We start from the raw sequence: 26,529 nt of genomic DNA, 5'->3' as shown, positions 1-26,529 counted from the left end.
AAAAAAAACCTATATCAAATGAACCGCGAAAATAAACAGCGCCGTGTACAAATAAACAGGAACCCTCAAAAGGGGAAAAATAAAAACTACAACATTTCCCGGTCGATCCCCCCTCCCTCCTCCTCCTCCCTTTGAGGTAGCTCAAAGAAGTGCTGACAGCTGAAACTGCTTACAATACAGATCTCCACCAGCCAGAGAGAGAATCACTCCTTTGCTCAGCTTTTCTTTCATATGTCTTATTTTCTCCCCTCTGTTCATTTGTTATGGCTAGGATTCTGCGTTGGGCAGCGCGTTTGGAGCCAACTGCCTTAGATACAATCACGCACGAGCAAACGCATCACACACACACACACACATAGAGGCATGTCAAGAGAAACACAGTAAGCAGCGTGCCTTGGACAATTGCTTCATCTAGGGGGGAAAAAAACAAAAAAACAAGAGAGCAAAGAAGATAAATGGACAGACCAGAGTTCTGTCTCATTTCAAGGGCCAGCCTACTGCTGTGCACATTACAAGCATCTGATGTAATACAAGAACTCGTGAATTTATCCCCGACAACTTTTAAATGCATGACAGCTGGTTAGTGGTAGACGCTCTTCTTCAAGCAAAGAAGAAAAAGCCTCTTATGATCTGAATAACAAACTGTCTTTTGGGTGCTGCCTTTTTTTTCTTCTGCTTTGTTTGTGCTCTGATTTACAATCTCACTGGCGCAAAAGGATAAATCTGAATGGGGGGGGAAACGAAAAAGAGAAGAGGGAGGTAGAAAGTGAGAGGAGAAAAGATAGACAGAAGGATGGGGTAGAGAGTATGTGAAATCTGAAAGGAGAGACAGACCACCCTCCTGTATATTTTAGAAGCTGTAGGCCAATATCTCAATAATTCATGAAGCTGAGAGATGGAGTTTTTTTTTTTTCTTTTTTTTTACAGTGGCTGTTGGACCCCACAGGCTGAGGGTCTCCCAACTTTCTTATCTCCTCGAGGTCAAAGAGCAGCCTCGCAGACAGCTATGGACTACATCCACTTGTCCAACATACTCCACCTTCCTCGCCGCACCTCCTGTTTAATTCATCGACTCCGCTCTTTTCTCTGACTGTCCTCCTCCTTCCCTCCTCTGAGGTATTCATGATGGAGGAATGATGGATAAGTGAAAGGAGGAAAGTTAGGGTCACCAGAGTCAGAGGTGACTAAATCAGCAGGTTAAATATTGAGAGTTTAGGGAGGGAAAGAGGAAGAGGAGGAGGAGTAAAAAAAAGTGAGACGGCATTGGGATACCAGCTGAGATATTGAGTGCGAAAAAAAGAGAGCAAGAGAAAGTCAGCATGCCTCATTCGCTGTGCCATATGTCAGTGTGTCCCCTCGATCTCCAGTACGCGTGGATCATCTGATTCATTATTTACATGACTTAAGGTGTCTGGAGTCAGCCGCACGGAAACATTACAAAACTGCAGCATGTTGATTCCTCGGTGCTCTATCTTATCTCCCCGGGAGCCGGGGGACTGGAATCACCGCTGCACACATTTACATGGATCAACAGAGTGAGTGGGTGGGTGGGTGAGTGGGTGGGTGGGATGGATAAAGAGCAGTGCGTGTTGATATGCAATAGCAAAGAGATTACCATGAGGATTTATGGATAATCTGATTGACAGCTGACCAGTAAATATGGACAGATAGCTGATAATAGCCCGTAATTCTCTCATTTGTACTTTGTGGCTCTCTATTATCATGTTTCCTTCACTTTTAAGTCGATAAAAAAAAGATAAGTTATTGATTGTTCCTCTGTCTCTTGTGTTGACTTGACACAACGGCACAAATATTCAGTTCAATCCAGCTTTGAACATCAGAGCAGTAAATGGTTATATTTTGTTGCCAAAGCAATATTTCATCATTATAGCCACCACTGAGAACACCGAGGTCATGTCCTCGGTATATTCTCTGGAAATTTGGGGATTTTAAAAACCTCAGGAGCAACTGCTTACACTCTATAATTACACAAAAAGTACATATGATGTTTTTTTGAAGGTGAATTTTACACCCAGTATCTTTAAAATCGACTTTTTTTTAGGAATGTGGACAAGGCTTCAAAAGAAAATTTAGATCATTATGTAGCAAGACCAAATATATGGATCAAGAATGTTGATTAATAATTAAAAACCTGAACATTTTACAAGCTGTTTGGTGCTGGGTAGAGTGGGTTGATGGGGGTTTTGGGGACGTTTGAACAAAACATACGTTTTCAGTTTGTCATTCCCCAGCAGACGATATTGTCTCCTGCATATATTCTTGTTTTGATTATCGCCTCCTCTACCTTGTTTGTATTTGAGACTCTTGCTGGTTTCAATCTGTTTTACTGTGCACTGACTCCACAGCCACAAATATTACCACTGCAAATTGCTGCGCCGGCCAGATTAAATGAAATAAAACCATTTTGCTCTCACGTAATTACCCCCAAATCCAGGAATGGCTGTGGAAGTGAATTTGTGTAAATAACTGCTTGGCCTCTTGAAGCCTCATGGCATAAATTTGCAACAGAAAAAAAACCAAACGAATAAACACATGCAGCGGTCGCCATAGTAATTTAATGATCTCACACTTTCATCATATCATAACAAGCATTATTTGTCACTTTGGAGCAATTAAACACAAAATCACCCTCTGCCCATAAAAAACAAAACAAGGAAAGCAATTATAACACAACTTTTAAGTAATCCCTGTAGCATCTAAATATTATTACTGTGGTGATAAAGATTGTCTATGCGATTAGCTAACAGCAAGGAAGCCTCCGAGGGACAATTCTGTTATATTTTCTAATAATTTTCCTACATTAGCCACAAATGAGGTAAAGAGTTGTTTTCCTTGTCAACTTTAACATGGATAACTTTAGAACTGTGTGGTTTTTATCTTCCTCGGTAGTTCTAGTTATTCGTCTTCTCAATCTTTTGTTAAACATTGTGTTTCATTTCTTTCTTCATCACTCTTCCTCTCTCTGCTCTCTCTGTTTTGTTCTGATGCCGACACGCTGTAAAAATGGCTGTGGGTGATGCCATAAGTCAGCCCTCTTCTCTCCCCCTCTCTCCATCTATTTCTGCCTTACAGATCATCTCCAGAAGAAAAGCACTGTGTCTGGCTACTAATATGCTTCATGAGGTGTGTAATTCACTGTGCTCCGGAGGGGAGCCATTTGTCTCGGGGGTTAACTAAGTGACACAACAGCACTTCCCCATGCCTGTTACCATCGTGGGACATGTTGAACTAATCTAGGCAGGTAGAGGAATGGAAGATCCTGCACTTCAGCAATTAAGCATTAAGATTTGTTCAGGAAATCGATCCTAATGAAGTCAGAGGCGAGTTCAAATTAAGTGTAAATATTTGTAAGCAAATATAATGTTACAGCGGGAAAAAAGGGGATGATAAATAGGCGACCAAACTAAAAGTGAAGTGTGGCACTCTCAGAAAATCAAATACCTTCCTCAACTCCTGTTTTGTGTATTTTCTTTTCCTCCCCTTGTGTTTCATTTCTCGTATTCTTTCTTTTCTCAGCAACTCTTTCTTTCACTCTTTCCGCCATGCATCACTGACACTTCAACCAAGAGCCTGACTGGCTTGTTTTCTTGGTGACCTGTCTGCCTGCCTGCAGTATATGTTTAAGCCTTGGAAGCACACACACACACACACACGTGCGCACACACTAATTTAGGGAGATTTATGAGGGGGGCCTTGCACCAGGAGCCATGCAGGCTGACCCCAGGGGTGTAGGGGGGCACTGGGTGGGGGAGGGGGCCTGGCTCCACAGGGGGGGACATTAATAATCTAGAACCAGGTCTGTCTCTGGGCCTGGCCCTGGGCCTCGGACACCAGCCCGTAGCAGGCTGCTATGGCCCAGTTTACTGTGAGAGAAACATCCTATTCCATGTACAATACTAATATCAGATAGATGAACTGAGAACGATAAAAACATAAATGAAAATATGCAAAAACACGCAGAGACATGGTGGCAGACGGACAAAGAAAGACAGACCTTCACACACTTCACTTCACTTCATTCCTTTGGAGTGCCACTCCTCAAAGTAGTGGCGAGCACCTCTATATTGCCCTCATGTCTATCTTAAGTGTCATGATTTATTCAAATAGAACATCTCACAGCGCTGAAAAATTCATTTCTAGCTCGCTCTGTGCATCGTCCCATCCTCCTCCTCCTCTGTATCTGCTCGATGTGTGTGTATGTCATGTCAGCTGAATTTGCCCAGTCGTTAAATATTTCTCAGAACAAATGGACCCTGGAGGAGGGAGACGGTGTGGGTCAGGGGGGATCCTCGCTGTGCCTTCGCCCGCTCAGGGAGAAGCCCCACTTGGGAGAGATAGTTCCTCGCTTCCCGCGGAGCCGGAGCTCCAGTCCCAGCTTGGGGACAGAAGTCCCAGAGACACTTAACCAATTGTGTTTCATCCATTTCATCCGAAAAAGGATCATTCAAAATTCAACTGAAATATCGTGCAGGGAGCATTGAAAGATGGCCGATCTCTTTTGCTTGGCAGTGCTGGGTTCAACAACTTGTAGGCTGATAACATAACTACCTGTGGCCCGGCTTTACACCAGAGCACTGAGGAAGAAATGCAACCAAATAAACATCTGTGCGCGCATGTGTGTGTGTGTGTGTGTGTGTGTGTATCAAAGCCATGATGAATAAGAGGCTGTCTGGGTGATGGACAAGCTTGGCAGGCAGTGCTGATTGAAACACTTCCTCTGTCGGGCCTGGCCCATTAATCTGATGGAGACAGAGACAAAGAGAGAGAGAGAGAGGGGGAGAGAGAGAGAGAGAGCTCCAGGCCCCCAGACCACGGGAGTAATGAACGGTCCTGGTCCCTCTCACCTCAGCGTTGTCCTGCCATGCTGGGACGCTCTGCTACCCTGTTCAACCCAAACCCTGCCCTCGTGGGACTGACCAGTGAATAATGGCCCTGTCATCAGCTTGGGTAGATGCTGCCGCACAGCCGAAGGGTGTGTGTGACCGTGTGTGTGTGTGTGTGTGTGTGACCGCATGCTTATGCCCGCTTTTGCATGCCTCCCCGCGCAGTCATTTACCCTAACTGTTCTCCTCTGTTCCTTAGTTGAAGACTGATGTATTCATATTGAATAGTGTTGATTTAAGCACATGTTAAACTTAATGCATAATGCATCGACTATATATAGCTTGATAAAGAGCATTGTGTCAACCCGGGACCAGCACCATGCATTGTGGGGATGAATGTGCCGCTTGCAAAAGTTCTTTCTTTTTGTTCCATTTAAGCACCGTATTAAATCATAACTATGACTGTGACTGTACACAGGCTCAAGGTTATGTTTCTAAATGCAGCCGGATCAGAAATCAGAAACTTAATTAGTGTGCTGTGTTTGTTCTGGGGTGAAAAGTTGTTCCCTCCAATGGGTCTTGAGGGAGGAATATGGAAACAGAGAATGGGAGAGGGTGAGAAAACGGGAGACAGAGTGCGTGACAGGGGAAAGACAGACTGATGCTCAACAGAGACGTATGGCGTCCTGCGGTGCTTGTGTGAGCGTGTGTTCATGTGCACGCGTGTGTTTTGGCCTTGCGTCCCTCTGTGTTTATCAAACATATTACAGCTCCTTCTAGATTCCTCACCTGCACACCCCCAGCCTGCTACATATGGCCCACCAATCACAAAATAAGGAATCATGCATACATTAGCATAGCTAATGGCCTACCCTCTCCATTTAATATGCAAATTTCCTGAAACATTACTGAATGCCGTCTGTTCTAAATGAATAAATTTGAATCGCAATTAGAATAATCCTTTATAATTAATGAAAACTGTCAATTTTGGTTCATAAGTAATTTGATTAAAGTGGTGATGGGACACTTATGAAGTTCATCGGGCTGCGAGGAGTGCGAACACACCCTCGCTTGCGTGCATGCAAACACACACGTACGCACAAACACACACAAGCTGCATGGCGACCAACAGCAGGGCTAGGGCTGCATTATTGATGAAGATGATTAATAAACTTATGAAAGTGGCTGTCACACATGCCAGACCTTTTTTTTTTTCAACCAACACAACTTCTTTCCACTCCTTTACCGCCGAGGAGCAACAACAGATCAATCACGCCTTTCTGCCACCTGACAGAGGGGGAAAAGTGAGGGAGTGATTGAAAAGGTTTCCTGGCCTCGTGGTGCTGTGTCAGTGGCCTGTCTGTCCGGTGGGAGACACTGATGGACTGTCGAGCAGAGAGCACCGCACACACACACACACACACACACACACATACACACGCCAAGTCATTACAGGGGGTTGAAATGCTTCCCTGTTGTTTCTCTGAAGAGGGGACAGGGTAGTGCTGCTGTTTGTTGGGCTTTATCAGTGCAGCATATAATAACATGTTGTGAGGAGAATATAGTTGAAAAAGAGGGCGGCCAGTGTGTAACTGCTCATCAACATCCCCTTCTTCACCATTAACTCTCTCATGCTTTGCTATGCCGCCGCTGAAGCGTATAATGGTGTCACTTAAATTAGGGTCACTCAACTGTGGGAAAATTGTTGCAATGTGTATCTCTTCCCCTGTACGGTATGTATATGAACGTGAGTGCGCTGGTGTTTGCGCTGAAACGTGAGTGCGTGTGCATGAGTGTGTTTGCATGGCTTCAACCCAATAATAATGGTCCAGATAGTGTAGAGCCTCGCAGACTAATTAGCCAAATCACTGAGAAAATAGCAGCCTGCTAATTAATGGGTATTATGGCATTTCAGAAGTCACTGCTCTAATTGGGAGGGAACTGAGCCTCGCATTTCCATACTGCAGTAATACTGGCTTTATCCGTCTGTCTAGCTGTCCGTCTGTCTACCTACTTGGCATGCTTGCTTTTAAACACAATCCTCCTCACGCACGTGGGGAAAATAATTATCCTGCACACGCTCACATTTCCAAACGTCGGCAAACACACAGCAATGTACAGGATGTATACATAATACACTGCCAAGTTTTTGCACATGAAGAGATGCGGCGACATCAGTCCTACTTTAACCACAAGGAGTCAAAGATCACTTCACTAAACCTATTTGTAACCTATGAATTATTACATTGTATGTTGTTATGAATAAAATATCTTTATATTGCTTTGAAAAGAAAGTAGTAATACAATCCATCTGAATAATTCCTCTTAGTCCCATTTTGTATGTGTCTGAGTGTGTGTGTGTGTGTGTGTGTGTGTGTGTGTGTGTTTGTCATGCATACATTCATGCACCCACAAATGCATATCCCCTATAGATTCCTCTTAACCCTATCAGACGGTGAGACGATCAAAATAGATTTGCATTCAAATGCCACATGCTCGGTATCAAATATCAAATCAAGCCCGAGTCACTGAGACAGATAGACAGTCACCTCCTCCCTGCTTCCTCCGCCTCCCCTCCAGCACCTCCTCCTTTCTCCTCTCAGGGTCCCAGGGACTCCCATTCTCCCCCGGATGAGCTCTATCGAGGAGTGACAGGCTGTGGCCGGGGTTTGATTGACAGCCTGTTGATGCTTCCCTTTCCACCACACATACGCACACACACACACACAATCCTCTCCTTCTAAACACACACACACACACTCTCCATCCATCCAGCACCCCCCCCCCCCCCACTGCTTGTGCACTGGTCTGGGTGTCTGTGATAGCCTCTGGGCTAGTGCCCCGCAGGCTGCACAGCACTATACATACAAATCACAGTGTGTCAGCCTTGTGAATGGACCCATTTTGACTTCGTCCTTGTAAAGTCAGGCCCCCCTTGAAGTGGGCTGGATCTGTATCCTGCCTCTTTTACTTTCCCTCTCATTCTTATACGCACACACAGGGCTGATGCACGATGAAACTTAAGGCACAAATAGAAACACACCTACCATTATGTATGTACACACACACGCGCGCGCACAAACACACACAGGAAAAATGGCAGATTTAAATGCAGTGCTAATGGGCAGCACCTCACAGGAGCAGGGTATAAATACATCAACAACAACACACACAACCACATAGACAGTCCACACATAACGGCCAAGACCCGGGGCCTAATCTCACACACTCAGCTAGTACACCTGGTTAATGTTAAGAGGGCAGTTATAGTCAATTACATTCCCATATAACGCATAAACCTCCACCCCGCCTGTGCTGGGAGAGTAATTGGAAACAGGCGCACAAGGGTCCAGGCAAAAAGTCAACTTCCCACCCCTGACTTTCCCATTCACTATATGTGATGTCTTCCCGTTCCATATTCTGAAGTCCTCGGGGCAAATGTGCGGGGTAAGAAGGGGTGGGGTTGCCATTTGGATATACGGTAGGTAAAGAGCAGGAGGATATGGAGTCATATGAGGTACTGGAGAGGAAGATAAAAGGAGTGAGAAGGAGGTGGTGAGGGCTTTGTCTCCCAGGTGAGGTCCAGGGGAGGAGCTGCTAGGGTCGGGGGTGAGAGGGTGGTGGTGTTCCATGTGGGTGAGGGGAGAGTGAGGAGGTAGGGGGGGGGGGCTGGACAGCGGTTGTAAGTAGGAGTTTGAGACTGACAGGTGACATTACCCTGCGTCATGGCTGGAGGGACAGAGGGACAGAGGGCGCGATGGTTATCCAAGCAGAGAAATGTCACCGTCCAGACACTGCTGTGACACACACACACACACACAGAACACACACACACACACACACAGAGCACACAGACACACACACAAGCACACAAAGATCCAGGACAAAGGAGTCTGGAGTCTTTGAGAGCGAAAAAGGCTGGCTACAGTGGGCAGAGATGAAGAGATTACATCCTCTCCATTTAAAAAAGGAGGAGATGAGAATAAAGAGACAAAGCCGAAGAAAAGGCTAAGAGTCAGAGACTACACTGTTACGAGTCAACAACCTTGCATCTTGCTGCCTTGCATTTATTCATATTGTCTGATTTCTAAATATGCGAGTCCTCCTTGTGAAGTTGGTTCATTTACTTTTCCACATTTTCTTTATTTCTTCCCATTTTTCCCTTTTCAATCTGTTCTCTGCAGTTTTCATTAAAGCCTAACCTAATTTTGGCAAAGCTTATAAAATGTCCATATTGCTGCTCATTCGACCCCATTGATTTAGTGTTTGGTTAAATATTCACGACTGTGGATGCAATTAACATGCTGTTAATGAATAATTGATCGCATCTTAAGCGGCCATAAAACTCATGCATATTAATTATTGAAACAGGAAATATGAAAAAAAACAACCTTCCTTGTTTTGCCTCAATCAACCTTCTTTCATTTTGTTTCTTTAGTCAGGAAGGCATGATGAGGGTATTCGAGAGGGAAAAGTGCATTTTGTGTATGTGTGTGAATAGGAAGGAGACAGGCATAAAGGGCTATGAACACTATGCAAATGCCTCCCATAAACACAGCTTTAACAGCCCTTATATGCATTTAAGCTTCCTTTGAGTACATCCATTTCGCTCATACATACATCTCTATGTCGGTGTGATGTGGAGTACAGTACGCTGAGCGTTGTGTTGACAACCTCGGTGTGACAGAGGTAGTAGCTGCCTGTTTTGAGAGGCAAGTGTTTACCAGGAGTGAACAAAAAAAAACAAAAAAAAAAAACAAATCTAGTGAACACAGGAGGCTTGTCAGTGCGAGACTGGAGATCAGTCAGCCAGCAATGAGCTTTCCCTCTCCCACTGTGTCTCTACTAGTGTATGGTTATAGGCTGATGTCGCCCCTGGCACCTCCCTGGGCCCTTGTGGGTGGAGAACAATAGCAGACAGGGGGCGGGAGTCAGCCCCATATTAATGCTGGCAGCACTGCGGTGCACCTGTGGTCAAGTGAATATTCGACTCCGCTCCCCATATGAATGTATGAGTGTAAAATTGTGTGCATAAGCGTGTGTGTGTGTGTGTGTGTGTGTGTGTGTACAGTTTGCGGGGTTAAATTCATTATCTGCACATCCTGCACTCCTAAACCACTCTAAAATGTCTTGACATGAAAAATACATCCCAGAAGCAGCCGCACACTCCAGGAAAACACCAATTTACATCGTCGCTTGTTATTTATTTAGCACACAAAAAGCTCTGGAAAGTGTGTGTGTATGTGTGTGTGTGTGTGTTACCCCCCCCCCCCCCCCCCATCTCCCTCTCTGGCACCTAACTAACTACTCGGCGATGTTGGTGCCTCGGAGCTAAAAGTGACAAGCCGTCAATTGTGTTCCAATATTAACCCCCTCTCAATGTCTGCGTGCCCGTCTTCTTCTCTGTGATGTTGGCTTGATCAAAGAAGAAGCACTTTGGTAAAAATAACCAGGGAGAGTGAGATGGAGGACACCATGCTGCTTCAGACTGATGAACGACGGCCAGTCGTACAGCAAAACACTGTCCGCTTTTCTTTTTCTTTTGTCTCTCCCTTTCTATATTTCTCATTATCTCCTTCTTCCTCTCTATCTCTCTCTCTCTCTCTCTCTTGGAAAGCTAACATGAGGCGTTGGCTGAGCATGATTCACTATCTTCTATATACAGCCAGGCGGTAAGTAGTAGTTCATGAAGTGTACGGTATACAATTTTATGGAGAAGAAGAGGCTATATGCTCACTGTACAAGCTTTTTATATGGAGAGGAAGACAGCACTTGCCAACATATCCCCCCCCTTACACACACACTCTCTATTTTGTTCTCTCTATTCTGAAGAGAGATTGAAAGAGACTGGGCGGGGGATAAAAGAGAGAAGCAGACCACCAGAGAGACAGAATATGATAGAAAGATGCCCCGTGTCTGTGTTTCATCTTATCTTAACAGGTTCACCTAGCGGACCTTCACTCATCAGTGAGGGGGGCTGAAGGAAAAGGAGAAAAGGAGAAAGTAAGCAAGAAAGAGGAAGGACTGAGACAGAGGGATAAACACACACACACACACACACACAGAAAGAGAGAAGAGAGGGGAGGTGGATATCTCTGTGGCTAATTCTCTGGGTGTGGGAAAGCAGAGCACCTAACACAGGTTGGCCTGGTTTCAGTAATGAGTTTGATTCTTCTCTCTGCCTCCTCAGCCTCACTTGGGACCAAGACTGCATAATAACATCCTTCACACACACACACACACACACACACACACACACACACACACACACACACACACACACACAGGCACAAACAGGTCTATGGGGAGCTAATTATTCTCACCTGTGTTAATTATTGCTGTAAGCCAATCAGCGGACTCTGTACTAATTAGGCAGTGTTAGGTCTGATTAGTGTTTTGCAGCAGGCCCACTCAAACTGTTATCTACCATACTCGTCCCCTCAGGCGAGAGAGGAGCGAAGAGAACAGGTGGATGCTTGCCCTGTGTGTGTGTGTGTGTGTGTGTAGTGTGTGTGTGAGCATGTGTGTGTGCGTTCGTCCTTAATAATAAATAACTGAAGGACAGCTTAAATTCACAATAAAACTAATCAGGTTCTTTTCGAACGAAACTTCTAATAAACAAAACAATGCATGCCATCAATTCAACTAGTCTCTGCCCTCTCAGTTAATTGGCCCTGGTTTGGGGTCATTTCTTTTATCTGGACAAACAGCCCCCGTGCCCTTTTAGTTAATGAGGGCTGATCCAGGATCAGTTCTGTCACTAATGGCTCCTTTTGCCAGGATAACCCCTCGGATTGATCCGCACATCACACATGCAACCCCTGTTCTGACCCAGGAGTCCTATCTGTGTGTGTGTTTGGCAGAGAAACAGAGATGCTCAAAAAAAGAAAGAAAGACAGTAAATAGAGAAGAAAGGAGTGGTATAAGTTTAAAGTGCTGAGGTGAATGAAAAGAAAAAAAAGGAGAAAAGAGGAGAAAAGAGGAGAAAGGATGAGAGGAGGAGGAGGGGGGGGAGAAAGAGTGAGAAGGAGGCTGGAGGAAACCTTCCTCTTATGACATGATTGATTTTCTTTCAGAGGCTTGAGCCTGTCACTGCTGAACACTTGGTCCCCCACTCCTTCACACACATACACACACACACGCTCAATCACACACACACACACACGCATGCACAAACTCCGTGCCCTGACCTCCACGTGTGCCTGCTGGTCCATACTGGGTCTAATGACACCGGGGCCTCCCACAGATCAATACTAAGCTGTCACTCAGCTGGCAAGCACTCACACACACACACACACACACACACACACACACACACACACACACACACACAAAAGCAGTGGGACATACACACACAGATGCAGACACACACATGCACACATGTGAGGTAGGGTATGCGTTTGCACATTTGTGTATGCTGGAAGCGATGTTTTCTACAGCCTCAGCAGATGCCCTCCTCCACCCCCACCTACACACACACACGCACACACACACACACACACACACACGCTGGACCAAAGCCATATTCTCTCTCCTCAGCCGTTTTCTCACCCTCCTGCTCCCTCACGCTGAGAGTCTGGATCCTGATGTAATATTGATGAGCGAAGATGGAGGCCCTATAAAAAGTGATAGGTCCTTGTGATTGTAAATTATAAATTGTCATCGATTTAACGCCAATGCCCGCATACGCACGCATGCAAATAGGCACACACACAAGTATCAAAATAGACACACAACCGCTGGTTTTGCCCAAGAGAGAAAGAGTCATTTTTACCCCCCCCCCCCCCCCCCCCCTCCTCCTCTTAACTAACTTATTCCACGTCATTCACTGCCATCTCTTCCTGTTTCTTTTCTTCTTTCCCCTCACCACCTCCCTCCCTCCTTCACTCTCTGTCTCTCTTCTCCTCAACAATCTCAAGCACCCATCCGCCTCTCTCCATACACATCTCAAGTGCCACTTAGAAAACCAGACTGGGGCTTGAGCCAAACCCTGCTCTCAGTGGTTCACTGTTTGTGTGTGTGTTTCTCTCAGCGACAACACAGGCTACTTTCGCTGTCTTCGAGTCGAGATCACAGAATGGAAACCTCACAAATCATCACAGCCGCGTGCGTTTTCTTTTAATTCTGGACACGGCGGGTAATTTGTGTCCAACTAAAAATGCACAAATCTGTTGATTGTGAAACGCTCTGGCGAAAAAAAAAACATTTGTTTGTCTCTGTTAAATCACTAATTATAGCCTGGCACAACACAGGGCAGATGCAGGCTAATTCACCATTAGGCCGTTTGGTGTTTATTAAACTTTTATAATGTGATCACTCTGATAACAGCACAATTGTTTCCCTGGGCGTGTGTGATTATACTGTTGTACCCCTCTGTCCCCTTGTAATGGCTCCCGCCGTGTGTGTGTGTCCATAGGCCTATGTGTGTGTGTGTGTGTGTGTGTCTTGGAGCTTGCGGAGTAGTGTTTTCCATTTCTCATTAGAGTGGCACAGACTCCTGCTGCAGGGTCAATGGAGGGGGAGAGGGTGTGTGAATATGTGTGTGTGTGTGTGTGTGTGTGTGTATCTGTTTGAAGGGGAGTGGGGTGGTAATGAGCGCAGGAACATAATACTACAGCGTCCATTAATGCTCTGAGGCAGTGACATTAGGCATACTTAACTAATAGAGCCAGTCTCTGCAATTACCCACTGTTATCTCTGCAGCTTTAGAGGGGAACAGGCTTTAATAAATGTTTGTAGTAATGTGATAAATGCCAGGTTTGCTCATTTGTAATCTACACTGCGGGACAAGGGGAACTGGGTGGATCTAATTGTTTTCCTCCAGATTCAAGGATGTGGTTGAGTTCAGAGGAGTCCTCTGTATGAAAAAGAAAAGAGAGAAAAAAAAAAAAGTCTTTCCTTTTCAGAACATTTTCCTCCAGGTACATCTCTCTCTCTCCCCGCATCTGTCTATATATCCCTTTATATCTCGCCGCCTCTCTCTCGGCTCTCAGTGGGCTACTGTTACAACTGTCCTCCTGTCAAACACAGAAAAGCGGTCCATACCCGACACTCACCGTCACGTCTCTGCCTCCTCTTTTCCTCTTCCCTCTCATCTCGCTTTCATCCCTGCCCACATCAGAGGAGCGGCCGTGATTGTGTGTGTAAACATCTTGTCATGCTAACACGGGCGTCATGACAGAAGAGAGATGCGCTTCATTAACGGCACGCTTGTAAGTTTGTCTTTGTGTTTGAACATGCCTGTGTGGGCTGTATATCTATCCGTAAGTGTGTGTGTGTGTGTCTCGAATTTTCTAGGGTCAGAGTCGGAGACATGGAAAAGATGTATAAAACTGGTGCAGTGCTACATCAGGGCTCTTTTATTGCACAGATTTAAAGACCACCGTTAGCTACAATCCTGCAAAAGTGAAGTTAATACCTTCTCCATGTCAGCCTCACTCAAAAGCTCTTCAAAACTCCTCTCTGAATATCCACCCAAAGGAGTAACTGTCAATTAACAAGCAAGCAATCACTAGCTACACAACATACACCAACAATTGTGCCCCGTTGCACACTCCTCACTCTTTTGGCAGTAAATTTTCTCTGTTTGTGTGAAGACAATAGCCAGAGGAAGAGAGAGAGAGAGAGAGAGAGAGAGGGAGTGGTGTAGCAGGGGAAAAAAAAAAAAAAAAAAAAAGAGGGTACAGGAGGGAGGGAGAGAGAGAGAGGAGAAAGCGGTGCTGTTAATTGTTTTCCAGAAAAAGGTTGTGAAGGTCTGTGTGTTTGAACTGAATGTCACCTCATGTAAATCACAACTCCTGCATTGGAGAAGCCAATAACCAGGATAATTAGCGCGACTCTCTCCTGCGCCGCACGCGGAGATCGAGGAAGACACGCTGCCGAGGAAGAGTGTTCAAACGCAGAAGGATTCCAAGTGTGATTAACCAAAAAACCTAAATCTGGAGTTGTGAGTGGGAGGACCAAAGAAAGACACATACAGCAGACGGAAGGGCAGATAGATAAAGAGAGAAGAAGAGAGACACATTGGATGGAGGAAATCAGAGGTAGCCAGAGAGACAAAACACAGAAGGAGAAGCAGAAGAAAAGAAAACAAGTGAACATTCCTCTCAGCGAGGTCAAGCCACTCGGTAAACAAACAAACAACGTTAGCAAGCACACACGCAAAGGGGTGAGGCAGTGTAGAACAACAAAGTGTCTCAGTCGATTGCCTACGCCTTACTTTGTCTCCCCTCATCAGTTACATAAACACAAACAAAGGCCTTTAAATTCAGCTCGGCTTTTTGAAGTGGAACAGTGACATGTGCTGGGTCTCATTTGTTGATGATTAATGCAAAGTAAAAAGAATATATTAGGACTGTAAGAATATATATCCTCCCTTTGATCGAACAGTACTGTTGACCATAATTGTCTGCATGTTGACGTCCCTGCTTTACGCTTAATTACAGCAGAGATACTCCCTTGAAGATTTTCTTTTGTCTCTTAACATTACAGCTCAAATTAGTCAAGCTCAATGTCACAAAACTCATATATAAGAGCAGATATGAAAAGGTTGAACTTGGAGATAATGATATAGTTACTAAACAGCCTATATAAGAGTGGAAGTGTGTGTTTTTTTAAAGGAAGTTTTGCAGAAAATGAAATATCCCCCCGTAGAAAAGAGGGAAAAATCTCACATGAAGTAATCTGATTATGTTAAAATGATCTTTCCAATCATTTAAATGCCGTAACTTTCTGTTGCAGTATCCCACCAATACTATCACACTACATATCTCTCCCTCCCTGTCTCCCCCATGCCGTGCAGGTTTTCCTTCCATTGTGGCGTGTGAAACTGAGAGCGCCGCTTACAGCGCCTGGCCAGCGATCCATTCTTCCTGGACAGATTGATGGAAAACAATCAACAGACTATACATCTTGCTTGGGCACAGCAGGTCACCAACACTCATCCTGGACACCTGGACGTACATCCTGGGCTACAGCGCTGAGGTAAAGCGCCAGAAAAGAGGCTGGCTGGGATGGAAACTGACTGATAGGAAGTGAGACGCCAGGTTGGGGGGTATGGAGCTGGCATGAGGCACGCTGTCTGCGTTCTCACTTAGCAGAAATAATCAGTAAACAATGAATCATCAGTGAGGGGCTGAGATCAGGGAGGCTGGAGGCCATGCTGCTCGATGACACACACTGGATCAGCCTGCTGGGAGAGGAGGCCCGAATATCCTTCACCGAGAGGAGCTGGTGTGTCTATTCAATTACGACCGGCAACACGGGCAGCCATGTAACACATTGGCTGTGAGAGAGCACTTAGTGGGCCGTGCGCTAGAGAGCAGCGACTGTCCACACACATCAGAGCATTGAGAAAACAAAGCCTCGCTGTTGCCACACACGCCCGCACACACATAGCCACGCACGTACAAATGTATAGCATCACACCGAGAGGCGCGCGCTCGCGCTCTTCACGCCTCATTTGAAAAGCAAATTGAGTGCATCTTCTTGGGCGAGTCACGGACTAAATCCTGGAAAACGTTACTCCTTCCTCACTTACAGTACCACACACACAGTTGCACGTCATACACCAGACCTTTCATACGGTAAATATATCTTCATTCTATTTAACTCCCCTTCTATCTCTATCTCTCTGTCCTGCAATTACCACACCAAAAATGTCTTAAATAGCTCCCAGAGAAGTAGGACGCTACTCATTTGGGTCAGCTCTGGCCGCCTAAACCCCTTCATTCTGGGACAGAACAAACACTGACACAAAGGCAGAGGGAACGGCCAAGGAGAGCGGCCAGGTCAAGCTGGGAATGTCAAGCAGTAATGACAAAGCAGTTTGCAGAGAAAATGGATCTACAACAGCGCTATTTACAGTAGCTCTCGCCAAAAAACCTCCTCATGTCATGAAACCCAGAACTTTTCACGGTTATGACATTTGTAAATTACACTTTATATGCCCTAATAAACTGTTTGTGACCTGCATTCAGCTGTGGAGCATTAGCTTAACTACCTATAAAGCGTGATAGCAGCTCTGTTTAGTTTATTGGGGAAAGAATTAAAACGTAACAATGAAATACACACAAAATCTTTCCTCAGGATAACAAACTTAAGTATTAAAAATGCTTATTTCCAGTGTGTCCCTCATTGTTTCCTCATCATGAAACAAAAAAACAGCTTATTCTAATTTGATGTTTCATATCAGGAGAAACAAAAACAGGTCTACTCCGGGAATGATGTGTTAATTTTTCCGGGGGTGTTCGCAAAATGAAAGCGAGCCAGTTGTTGGTGGGAGGGGGGGGGGGGAGGTTAGAACGCTGAAGGTCTGCATGAGAGAGAAAGAGGCAGCGCTGTTTTAGAGGCTCCTCGACCTCCAAACTCCCTGCTGTCAATCAGCGCAGCCGTCCGTCTCTTGGGGCCGCGCTTTCCTCCAACCCTGGGGGGAAAGCACCGCAGGGAAAAAAGAACACAACCAAACAGATGCAGAGAGCTGCAGGTCAATATGTGTGTGTATGTATGCGTGTGTGTGTGTGTGTGTGTGTGTGTGTGTGCAAGCTTATAGTTTTGCACGCCTGTGGATTCTCAAAACTGCGCATGTGTGCGTCTGCATATATATTTATGTACTATACATGAGTTTATCTGAGGGTGAGAGCTGCATCTGTGTCTATATGTGTGTGCTCTTATGTGTGTGTGTGTGTGTGAGAGAGGTAGATTTGTGAGGCAGCCAGTACCTGAGGGAGGGGAGTTCTGCCTGCATATCGATGAGCCAGCAACTCTGCCTCTTTGCCACTAAGCCGTGCACAAACACCACAACCAGCTCAGGACCAGTCCTTTTCAAAGCCTCCCATAACATCTAGTGCGGCTGCCCCCCCCCCATAAGACCGCACAAAAGAAACAGCATATCAACATGAAAACATCTTTTAAAGAGAAAAAGGCCAGCGCTGAAAATCACGGCACAATCTGCACAGATCTCGCTTCCCCTAAAGCTCAGGGAGGATCATACATGCTTAAAAAAGACGTAGCTTGGACTGTCACCCTCGGGGTCTCATGACTCTGTTTCTAGACTTTATTTGTCTTGGAGTGAAATGTCAAGCTAGTGATACTGTGGTGGTCAGAGACGCAATTGAAAACACACATGTTGAAAATGATTAGAAAGAAAGTGGGGAATAGCTATTCTGTGTGAACCTAAACAGCCCCGAGGCTTGAGAAGAAAAGGAGAATTATGAAGACCTCAACATTCAGATGTCAGAGACATCAGCGGATACAGTCACAAGAATGTAGGATAGATGCACTGTAAGTGTGTTTTCACCTTCTCACTAACACAGTCATGGATATGAAAGTGAAACTAAGCTGAGGGGACGGAAGGCGCTGCCAGTAAACCACATTAGCATCAAATGCAAATGAGAAGGGGGCTAATGGCTGGACAGGTGCAGACTGGGCCTCTAAATGACACACACGCACACACACACACACACATTCGCAGGCACGCACACACACACACACACACACACATACACACACACACACACACACACACAAATGAGATGGATGAATTAAACATGGGTGGGCTCGGCTGGGGGGCTGGCAGGGCTGACATAAAGTCAATGACATACATTATTCACTAGCGCACGTTAGCCCAGCCAAGGCAACACATGACCTCTCACCCCAGGAAGTGCATCCAAACATAACAACCAAAACAATGAGGGGGTTCCCCACTAGAGAGGCAGACAAAGAGGGGGGGAGTGACAAACAAGCTATGCAGCGAAATGCATTAGCTTGGAAAACACAATCTTTTAAACATTGCTAGCTCCTAGGATAATTTGTCCCCTCCAGATGTGTCACTGAACCAGGTGTAGACCTGAAGCAGCCGAGAGGTGAACCAAAACCCGGTGCACAAGTACTAACTACCCACCATGAAGCTGAGAGTCAGTCCGTTCCACTAGCTTGCAGAACAGGAAACCATCGGCCATGACATCATCCTCCCCGGGAGGAGCACTTCCTGCCCGACATTCTTCACTCAAGACACACACACACTCGCCAGGAAATGGCCTCTATCAACACACACACACACTCCTGGGGAAACAACCAACACTGTTGCGGATACACAAGCACAGACACGCATGCAAGGAAATGGGCCACATCAACAGCGGGCTGCAGGAGTGTGCGTAAACGCAAACACACTCACAAGCGCACACTCGAAAACAGCAATAAACCTGAAATAACATCATCTGTGCATGTAAATTTGACACCCCCACCACCTCCCCGCACTGTGACTGGAAAGAGGGGGATCATGGGATACGCAGAGCTATCCAGTGGATCCTTATCTCTGGTCACAGAGAGTTTGCCTCCCCCCCTCCAGAGAGGTTCTCCATGCCTGGGGGACACCCTGCGGCAGGCCTGTGGGAGCTGGACAGGCAGGAAAGGGCCACGGGACACAGGTGGTAGGAGGCAAGAGAGGACACACGGGGCCGGAGGGACAGTCATACCCCCAAAGCGAGCAGGGTTGACAGATTAGTCCGCAATTATATGGATGCAGCAAGTAAATTAACAAAAGCAGTTCTGTGGGGAGATAACCTGACAGAAGCGCAGAGGCAATGCTAAGTGATAGCAAAGGTGTACACGGGTGAGAGGGAAATGTGTTTGTGATTTGAGGCCCATCCAGGCAGATGATAGACTGACTAGCAGTGGCTGCATATGATTAACCCCATGCTAACCAGGAGTGATGGAGAGAGGAGGAAGTGGATGTGGGGGGTGGGAGGGGTTAAGGGCTCCCCTCATATTATCCTGCTTCTGTAAGAGGCTAAAGTGGACCACACGTTTCCCTGGGGAAGACATAGAGAGGCGCACAGGAGCTTCTCACCTTTCAGCTGCTTCCTCTGCCCAGTGTCAAGCACAGACCCAACACATCACGCCAACGTCTCTTTGAATTGATCAAAATTCAAGGTTAAAAACACAACATAATGCAACGACACCGTATCTGAGACAGTCAAAGCTTGAAAAAACATGAAAAGAGGACAGATTGAGGGGGATGTTTCAACTTCAGTAGAAAACTAAGAAATGTTAAAGTGCTTTTTGCTATCATAGCCTAAACAAATATGCTTCATAATTAAAATCTGCATCATATTGCTCCTTGTAGACACTTTAATGCCCAAACAAATTCTCTCCCCAACAAGAGGCGAGATAAAGAGGGGGCGAATCAGATTCTCCCGAGCGCTGCCGATCCACACTGTACCAGATTTGTTCTCCTAACAATCAAATAAGTTACTCATTAGCTGACTTTATTTTTCCTCATTCCTGCGGTTTTGCTGCAGTGGCCTGTTTCTCCCATCTTAACGAGAGAGAGCTAATTAGGCAATCAGACCCATTACTCTTCCAGAAGAGTTAGAGCTAGCCCAGCTAATTAGGGCTGTAAAATCTAATCATCTCTGCGAAACAGCAGAGGGCTAACGAGCCCTTATTTAACGAACTAAATAACTTCAAGGGTGGAGAGGGGCTGCTGATGGTATTTCTTTATGAATTTGAAGGAGGGGAACTCATGGTAATTGAGTCAGTTTCACCCTCACAGTTGTTTGTTTGTTTATGAATCCCTGATTATTACAACTGCCAAGAATATATTGGTACTAAATGAGCAAACGTATAAACCCTCCTTTCCTTATTCCCCTTCAGTCCCCCCCTTTAAAACAAGCTACCAACCCCCTCCCCGATCGCTCTCCTCTCACCTGACCTATTTTCCTGTCCAGAAAGAGTGCTCGCTGGAGAGGAAAACGGAGATATTGCTGTTGTTTTCCCTCCCCCCTGTTCTAATTTGTTGTTCGTTAATGCTGCCCTCACACCTGAGCCATTGCGCGTCAGGGGAATACCGCCAGTGAGCGACCACAACACATGCTCAGTGTGGGAAAGCTGCTCACAGCAGAAATCCGCCTGTCTCACCAAGGTGGCTCTGCTCAAACTGCGGCAAGCTGATGGAGGGAAAGTTTTAACCGTGGCGAGCCAGGACGGCCCTACAAAGACAGAGCGAGTGCACAGATGAGAAACTCAACAAGTATGCACACAGGAAAACAAAAATCAGAAATATGGCACAGAGTGATGGGCAGGCGTGTTGTCTGAGGCCACGTGGTGGGGTGCAGCTGTCTCAGGGAGCGCTGAGGTGAGGCCTTCCGCTTCACTGGAGTGGAACGAGGGTGGCACACGCACACGCGATCTCACGCACACATAGATACACACACAGACACACACATACATACATACGCAGGTAAAGAGTAGCTTTTGACAGAGCGGCAGCGAGAACAGGACAGCTGTGTTCATCAGATAGCACAGGTCACTGCCTCATTAACACTCACACATACACTCAAATGTGAGAAATTCAAATTAGACATAACACCTAAATAACCTATGGTGTACTTCATTTTACCTGATGATGCTGTTGTTTGTTATAGATAACAAAATACAGGCAGAAAAGGAGTAACTTTCACTTTATAAGTTTGCTCTCTGTTATGGAAGGAACAGCACGCTTAAATCTGCACGCTTCAACAATTGCTCCAGTGTAAACAAATAATTTCCCTCACACTGTACGTCCACGCGAGTGCCACACAGGCACAGGCCGGCCTGTAAATCTACAGGGCTTTTCTTTTTTTCCAACTGATCGTAAATCATGCAAGCTGCTGCATCGGTCAGAGGTAGTTTATGACGGCAGGGGAAAGGTGCACACTCAAAGAAAAGTGTGTGTATGCGGCGAGTGTGTCAAAAGCAGCAGAGAATCTTCAGTAACGCACCCGTCCAGAATGAGATTTATATATACACACACACACACACACACACACACACACACACACACCCACACACACTCCAGACTGTAGCTAACCCTAACTGCTCATCAGCCAAGTCATCAGCCCAACCACACAAACACTGTTTGACCACACTTGAAGCAGAACTCAACTGCTCCGTGATTGCTTCTCCACTTCACACACATACCACTGGGATATTATTTACTGCTGTTTCACACGTTTTGCTTACACAGACGATTATGGTTGCTGAGATTTAAACAACCTGTGGCTTCCTTTATTCATCCTAGAAGTTACATTTTTTCAGCCAGTTCACACGTCAAAAATAGCTAACTTTCAATGGAATGATTAATTAATTTTATCAATTAAAAAAAACCATCTATTATATGTTTCTGCAATGTCAAGATTTCAACATTTGCTGCCTGCATAGTGCACACGGCTCTTCTTCACACCCATGAGAAGTCCTGTGTGTTTGTGTTTGTGTTTGCGATGACAGCACAGCATCATGTCGGCCGAGGATAAAGGGCGAAGTTTGCTTACCTGTCGATGATGACAGGGTCTGATGGGGTCTCGTTCCTGTTGCCACAACTCTTCTTATCACAGCATCGACTGCAGGGAGGCGAGGGAGGAGAGCGGGGAAAGGGGGGGGAAAGGAGAAAAGGGGGGGTTGGGGGGCGGGGGGTGGTGGGGGGACAAAGGGGAGTTAGTCACCAAGATGTGAACAACAGGGACAGCAAGATAAGATACAGCAGAAATAAAGAGAAGGAGAGGAAGTCAGATGAGCGTATAGGAAAGAGAAAGAGGAGTGAAAGGGCGTGAGACTTTCGTGGAGTTTAAGAAACAGCATGAATTGGATTTCTGTCGGGCTTGTCGAGGTAAGACCGGGGGGCTCTAGCGCTATAGCGGGGTGAGATAAGCGGGGTGATTTTTAGGCAAAGTTTGGAGAAGAAGAGCAAAAGCGCTGAGCTTGAATCAGGCTGGCTACAAACTTGAATTAGCCTCCAGGGCTCAGGTTAGCTCCGTTTCTGTCAGACATCACAAAACCAGACATCTTATGTTCTCTATTTTTCCTCTGCGCTCGTCCCCTCCCTCTATCCCGCCTCTCTCTCTTGCTCTTTCTCTCTCTCAGAAGTGGGTCACAGAGTGGTCCCACTGGACCTGGGGAGTAGTGCATGCTGGGTAGAAGGGGGTTGCATACTGATGTGACGAGTTCTTTTCTGAATCATTTGACTGCAGCACAATGTAACAGTGTTGTTGTGTGTGCCATCACCCCCCCCCCCCCCCCTTCCTCCAAAAAGTATCATCACGTCTGCGCTTACCTTTTCTTTTCTGCCTGCTCGTCTGTGTGCACGCATGCATGTCTGTGAGTGCGTACCTGTATGTGACTAAGATGTGTGCACCTACTGTATGTGTGTGGGAGGAGATGGAGAAAGACACAAAAGAGAGTGAGAGAAAGGGGGAGATAGATTGACCCTCCCCCCTACTTTCTTGAGTCCCCCAGGACAGGAGGCTTGGAGAGCCAGATCAGATTTCTGATCTCGACCGTTTCCTGCAGCATATGAAAACAAGTGGTCTAAATTGCCTTGTGTGATAACCAGGAAGTGGCTACACTTTTGCCACTAGCCATTTTTCCACATGTAACTCTGCATTTTATTTCAAGACGGTTGGTCATTGAGAGACAATCATATGCTGCGTGATGCTTTTATTGATTGTGAATGCACACGATGGCCTGCGAGAGCTTTGCTTGCTTTACTACATTCAAGTGTGTGTGTGTGTGTGTGTGTGTGTATTTTATGTGTAATACGAGTCTGTCCCCCTCTGTACATAGCTCACTGTCAGGACACAGCAAACTGCATGTATTACACAGACTAAGGAGGATGGGTTTGAGTAATGAGCTTTTCCTTGTCCTAATTAGCTGAACATGAGAGGGATGCACACATATACACAGACACTTACACACACACACATGCCTACCAACAGAAATAGGCCAGGGCCCATCTCCCCAACCCACTTTGAGGAAAATGATAAGATTTCTATTGTAATTTAGCAGTGCTCCTCATGTCTTTGCCTCCTCTTTAAACCAACAGAGACACATCCAATGTGAAAAACATTCATCTCGATCCAGACTGTAAAAGCGCCGGCTCCATCCAGAAAAATGACAGTTGTAGCTGAGTGTGTTTTGTCTTACCTGCACATGATCTCGTGGGTTAACAAGACCCGGCACATCTCTGGATTTTTATCCTGGCCTTCGTAGACAATCGCCTAGAGCAAGACAAAAAAAAAAAAAAAAAATCAAGATAATTATTGTGATTTATATTTTTATGAGTGACATTCATTCGAACAGAAAAAGTGAACCATGATGCAGGGGCAAATAAAAAAACAACAACAAAAAAAAAACAGAAAAGTGTGTTTGTGTCTTTCATCTGGGAGCAGTGTCGTCTATCTGGCAAATGTGTGTATCGTGGGAATCCAGTCCTCCTGAACAGGAACGCTCTGTTCTGACAGAGACAGTAAGAGAGAATGCATTTGTGTGTGTGTGTGTGTGTGTGTGTGTGCAACAGTGCATGTGTGTGTGTACTCCCGCGTGCACATACGTGTTTGTACGTGCACGTGTGTTTATATGCAGTGTACAGTGAGCAGTTGGACTGCCAGACTGGAGTATAGTGCACCATCTGGTCCATACAGCACAGCGTCCAAAAATCTAGTCTGGTTACCCCTCCAACCCCACTCAACATGCTCTCCAGGGCTGTGATCACCCTGCATACACACACACACACACACACACACACACACACTGATAAACATGCAAACACACACTCACACATCCATGTGCACTCACAAACAAAATCCCCTCCTACTCCTTTCATTCTAAGGCAAACTCTCTTCAAGCCTAATGGCACTAGAGGCAGAATTGGCAAAACAAAAGACCTGATATCAAAACAGCGTTCAAGAGGCTTATTTTCTTCGTTATCTAATTCATCCTCACAGAGAATTCCCTCAGTGTGCGCCAGCCCACATGTGCGGCTTTGTATTTCTTTGTGTGATTGAATTGGCCATAACACACTCTGGGATAGTTTGTTCTGTTTCACATTGAGGAAATGAGGGTCAAGGTCCTCAAAGAGTGAGCTGGCATGCATCACTGTCTTTCCCAAACACTAACACACAACCGCTAGTGCACCTCACTGAGATATTCACACACCCTATGCGCACAATCACACAGTCAAACACACACATATACTGCCTGACGCTTGTAAAAACACACACACACCATCCCCACTTACTGGTTGCTGTGCAGAGGTAGAGTATGAGGACACATGTCCTCTACTTTTCTGGGCCTCTGTAAATGTATTCCACAGGTAAGACAGGTCGTTTATCACGGCGGCTGTGCTGTGCTGAAGTTGAGGGTCTCAGACACAGGCATGCAGCGGGGTGAGAGGGGGAGGAGAAGGAGGAGGAGGAGGGGGTGGGGAGGCAGTGGCTGGAAGTGGGGGGGCAAAATCCAGACCAGCACAGGCAGCGAACTGATGCAGAGTTTCATTCTTTGAGCGTATAGTTTAATGCAGGACCTCTTACCTGTTTAGTCATGGAGTCAATGAGACGAACATATAAGTCTTGCTCTGTCCTGATCCCTGAGAGAGAGAGAGAGAGAGAGACAGAGAGACAGAGAGAGGGGGGTTAATAGTTAAAATGTTACCAGCAGGTTTCATATCACATCTAAAGGAAAGCTTTCCCCATTTTAGGGGAGTATTTAAGATCACAGTTTTATTCATTGTGACTTCCCCTGTGAGCCACTTTAGGTAAAAAGAATGAGTTCAAACTGTTACTAATGACTTTCATTATTTGTTGCTTGGAACTTGAAGATTTAATCTACTTTCGTCGATGTGATGTCTACAAACTTTTATTAAGAAACTTAATAGTGAAAATGAGCACAACATTAAAAAACACACATTTTCTAAATTGTAATCCATGTAACTGAATTATTCAATTGAGGCAAAAAGAATTTAAAAAATAATCGTTAAGAAGCAGGATGGAAAACATGCCACTGCCAGAAATAGGCCGACCGGAGAATATAGGCTATATTAACTTTAAGAAGCAGTAAGCATAATAATAATAGTAATAATAATAATAATAATAACAATAATAATAATAATAATTATAATAATAATGATAATAATAATAATAGTTATTTTTAAGTATAATTAATGACATTTAAAGCATTTTACCAGAGACATAAAGCCTCGATCCTTCACGGTAAATAACTAAAATAAACAGATAAAACTAAACACTCTCAAAACCTCATAACATTTGTTTCCTGACTTTCTTCACTCGGGTTTTGGCGTATCATTCACCCTTTGCTTTTGTTATTGCTCCATAAAAATTATGGAAGCCAAACTCACCGTTACTGTAGAGGAGCTGAAGTCTATAATGGATCCCATTGTTGGTCTTTTCCCCCGTCGTTTCCTATGAAAATTAAACCAAACATTCCCGGTCAGAGCAAGCAAACCATCTCCTCATGGGACTTCTAGTGCGCGTCCACCGTTATGATCTGAACTGGATATTTTTAGATAACATGACTGACATGTCACTTCTATGACTTTGATCACATGTAAATCACTTCACGTCGTTTTTAAAAAAAAAAAAAATCCTCAGACATCCAGAAGAATGAAAAAAAAAAAGCTTCAGACTGTAACTTTAACAGCTTTTTCCTCGTTAAGTCATTCACGTTATTCTGTCAAATTCAATTTTAGACATTTGAAGACAGACGTTAGAACATTTCATTTACAAAACTGACTTGTGAACAAATTAATTAACTTATACTGGAAATAGAAATCGTTTAAATTATTGTTATACAACATTTATTCCATGTATTATTATTAATAATAATAATTTGACATATATCATTTTTATATCCAGTG

General features: G+C 45.2%; 1 protein-coding gene across 4 annotated transcripts in view; it reads right to left on the bottom strand.

Moving 5' to 3' along the window:
* Positions 1-26,529, bottom strand: part of ebf1a (EBF transcription factor 1a) — a 58,050-nt gene that overhangs the window by 28,982 nt on the left and 2,539 nt on the right. For all 4 annotated transcript variants that reach the window (XM_042419677.1, XM_042419678.1, XM_042419680.1 and 1 more), the window contains exons 3-6: positions 26,011-26,074; positions 25,187-25,242; positions 23,802-23,875; positions 22,154-22,222 (exon numbers count right to left, since the gene is read on the bottom strand). In XM_042419677.1, the coding sequence (XP_042275611.1) occupies positions 22,154-22,222; positions 23,802-23,875; positions 25,187-25,242; positions 26,011-26,074 (263 nt within the window). The remainder of the gene's footprint in view (positions 1-22,153; positions 22,223-23,801; positions 23,876-25,186; positions 25,243-26,010; positions 26,075-26,529) is intronic.

The sequence above is a fragment of the Thunnus maccoyii genome, chromosome 8 (genome assembly GCF_910596095.1).
Source record: "Thunnus maccoyii chromosome 8, fThuMac1.1, whole genome shotgun sequence".
NCBI lineage: Eukaryota > Metazoa > Chordata > Actinopteri > Scombriformes > Scombridae > Thunnus > Thunnus maccoyii.
This window is presented reverse-complemented; position numbering and strand designations above follow the sequence as displayed.